This window comes from Anneissia japonica, unplaced genomic scaffold (genome assembly GCF_011630105.1).
Source record: "Anneissia japonica isolate Jap-2015-1 unplaced genomic scaffold, ASM1163010v1 scaffold287925_len434832_cov202, whole genome shotgun sequence".
Taxonomy (NCBI): Eukaryota; Metazoa; Echinodermata; class Crinoidea; order Comatulida; family Comatulidae; genus Anneissia; species Anneissia japonica.
This window is the reverse complement of record NW_022701900.1, coordinates 65,500-67,718: the sequence shown is the minus strand read 5'-3', so window position 1 is coordinate 67,718 and position 2,219 is coordinate 65,500. Positions and strand designations below refer to the sequence as shown.

General features: G+C 38.9%; 1 protein-coding gene across 1 annotated transcript in view; it reads left to right on the top strand.

The window, feature by feature from the left end:
- Window positions 1-2,219, top strand: part of LOC117103750 — a 12,528-nt gene that overhangs the window by 5,472 nt on the left and 4,837 nt on the right. The window contains exons 4-5 of the mRNA XM_033244359.1: window positions 450-827; window positions 1,353-2,014. Coding sequence (XP_033100250.1) covers window positions 450-827; window positions 1,353-2,014 — 1,040 coding nt within the window. The remainder of the gene's footprint in view (window positions 1-449; window positions 828-1,352; window positions 2,015-2,219) is intronic.

The following is a 2,219-nucleotide window of genomic DNA, read 5'->3' as shown; positions in this document are numbered from 1 at the left end:
GTTTAAGATCACACGTTTAGCAACAGTATCCAATATGCTTGGCTTAGTGGAAAGGTCCATTTAAGCACACTTCATAATTTAAAGAAGTTTGCTTAGTGGTCTAATCATAAACCTATTAGACCTTATTGCTATAGGTCCATGGTCTAATTAATCCATATAAAAGCTTTTCTGTTAAGACGAGAAGGAAGTGTTCTTTCTTTCTTTTTAAATTTCTCTGCCTGTAATTATATGATTCAGAAACAAAATTTAAATTGATTGCCATGTCAGGCAGAGTGGAACCAGCACAGACACTCAAATCCATAAATCATTGGTCCCAAACACTCTAACATTGCTGGTCTAAAACATTGAAGATGATTAATATCATCTGATCACGTTAATTCAATTTGTTATGACTGAGCTTTTCTGCTAATGTGGTTGTTATTTTTTTTCTTTTTAATTTAAACTTGCAGCACCAGTAGAATCCCAGTGCGAACCTCTGACGATTCCACTCTGTCAAGATCTAGGTTATACATCTACGATGATGCCCAATATGTTGGGGCAGAACTTCCAACAAGATGCCCAAATGACACTACAAACCTTTGCTCCTCTTTTGCAAACGCAGTGCTCACCAGCACTGAAGCTGTTTCTTTGTGCTGCTTATGCTCCAAGTTGCTCTGCAAGTTCATCACAGATGCCATGTCGATCACTCTGCGAAGAGGCAAGAGATGGTTGTTTGCCAACTCTGGAAACGTTTGGATTTGGTTGGCCAGGACCGCTAAACTGCTCCTCTCTCTCAAATGAAAACTGCTATAATGGTGGTTTTTCAACCGAAGTCCAGAATCCTGAAGGTAGTTGTGAAGACATCATTTTACCTATGTGCCTAAATATGTCGTACAGTCAAACACGTTGTATACTTATATATTATTATATATTATTTTTATTCTTGTGAGAACAATCCCTATTTAAATGTAAACACCACGAGCTTACTATATTCTGTAACTGGATTTGTTGATGAGCATAGTATTATTTGTAGACATGACCACTGATTGTTACAATACGCGTGACTATAAAAATGATGTGAAACATGAGAATGATGCTACCTTAAACTTTATCTAAATCATGTTCATGTGACAAATATATGTGATGTCCCATTATTATATAGGTATAATGTGACATCACCATGCCCATATGGGCAAATCACATCTATATTTTATATACAATATGTGTGGACAGAGCATTAAACAAACCTTGGCGCATGTGCACGCACAAATAATTAAATGATTGTAGGCACATTGCTATTTTGCAAACACCTTTTCACTTGACAGGTATAGAGATCATTGGTAGCAATAAATTTCTGTTCAATTTATTTACAGCTTCAACAATGCCAACCCAAGTAGAATCTCAGTGCGAACCTCTGACGATTTCACTCTGTCAAGATCTAGGTTATACATCTACGAAGATGCCCAATATGTTTGGGCAGAGCTTCCAACAAGATGCCCAAATGACACTACAAACCTTTGTTCCTCTTTTGCAAACGCAGTGCTCACCAGCATTGAAGCCGTTTCTTTGTGCTGCTTATGCTCCAAGTTGCTCTGCAAGTACATCACAGATGCCATGTCGATCACTCTGCGAAGCGGCAAGAGATGGCTGTTTGCCAACTCTGGAAACGTTTGGATTTGGTTGGCCAGGACCTCTGAACTGCTCCTCTCTCTCAAATGAGAACTGCTATGATGGTGGTTTTTCAACCGAAGTCCAGAATCCTGATGGTAGTTGCGAAGACATCATTCTACCTATGTGCCTAAATATGTCGTACAGTCAAACACGTTTGCCAAATGTACTTGGGCACACGTCACAATTTGATGCATTGACGGCCATAATTGACAATGTGATTCTGGTGGGTTGTTCACCTACAATACTACCATTTCTATGTTCTGTGTATACTCCAATGTGCACAGCAGACGGAAGTGCGAAACCTTGTCGTAGCCTGTGTCAACAAACGATGTACGAATGCCAACAATTGTTAACATTGTTAAACATTAAGTGGCCAGAGGAACTCGAATGTTCCCAGTTCACAGATGAAGATCCGAGCTGCATGACAGACAATGCTACAGGTAAATGGATATTGCACTTGATTTATTTACAGAGGTACCGTACTACTCTCACTTGTTTATGTCATAATTCTGTTGAGAACAATCCATATTAAAATGTAAACAAGATGAGCTCACTAACCTGTAAATGGA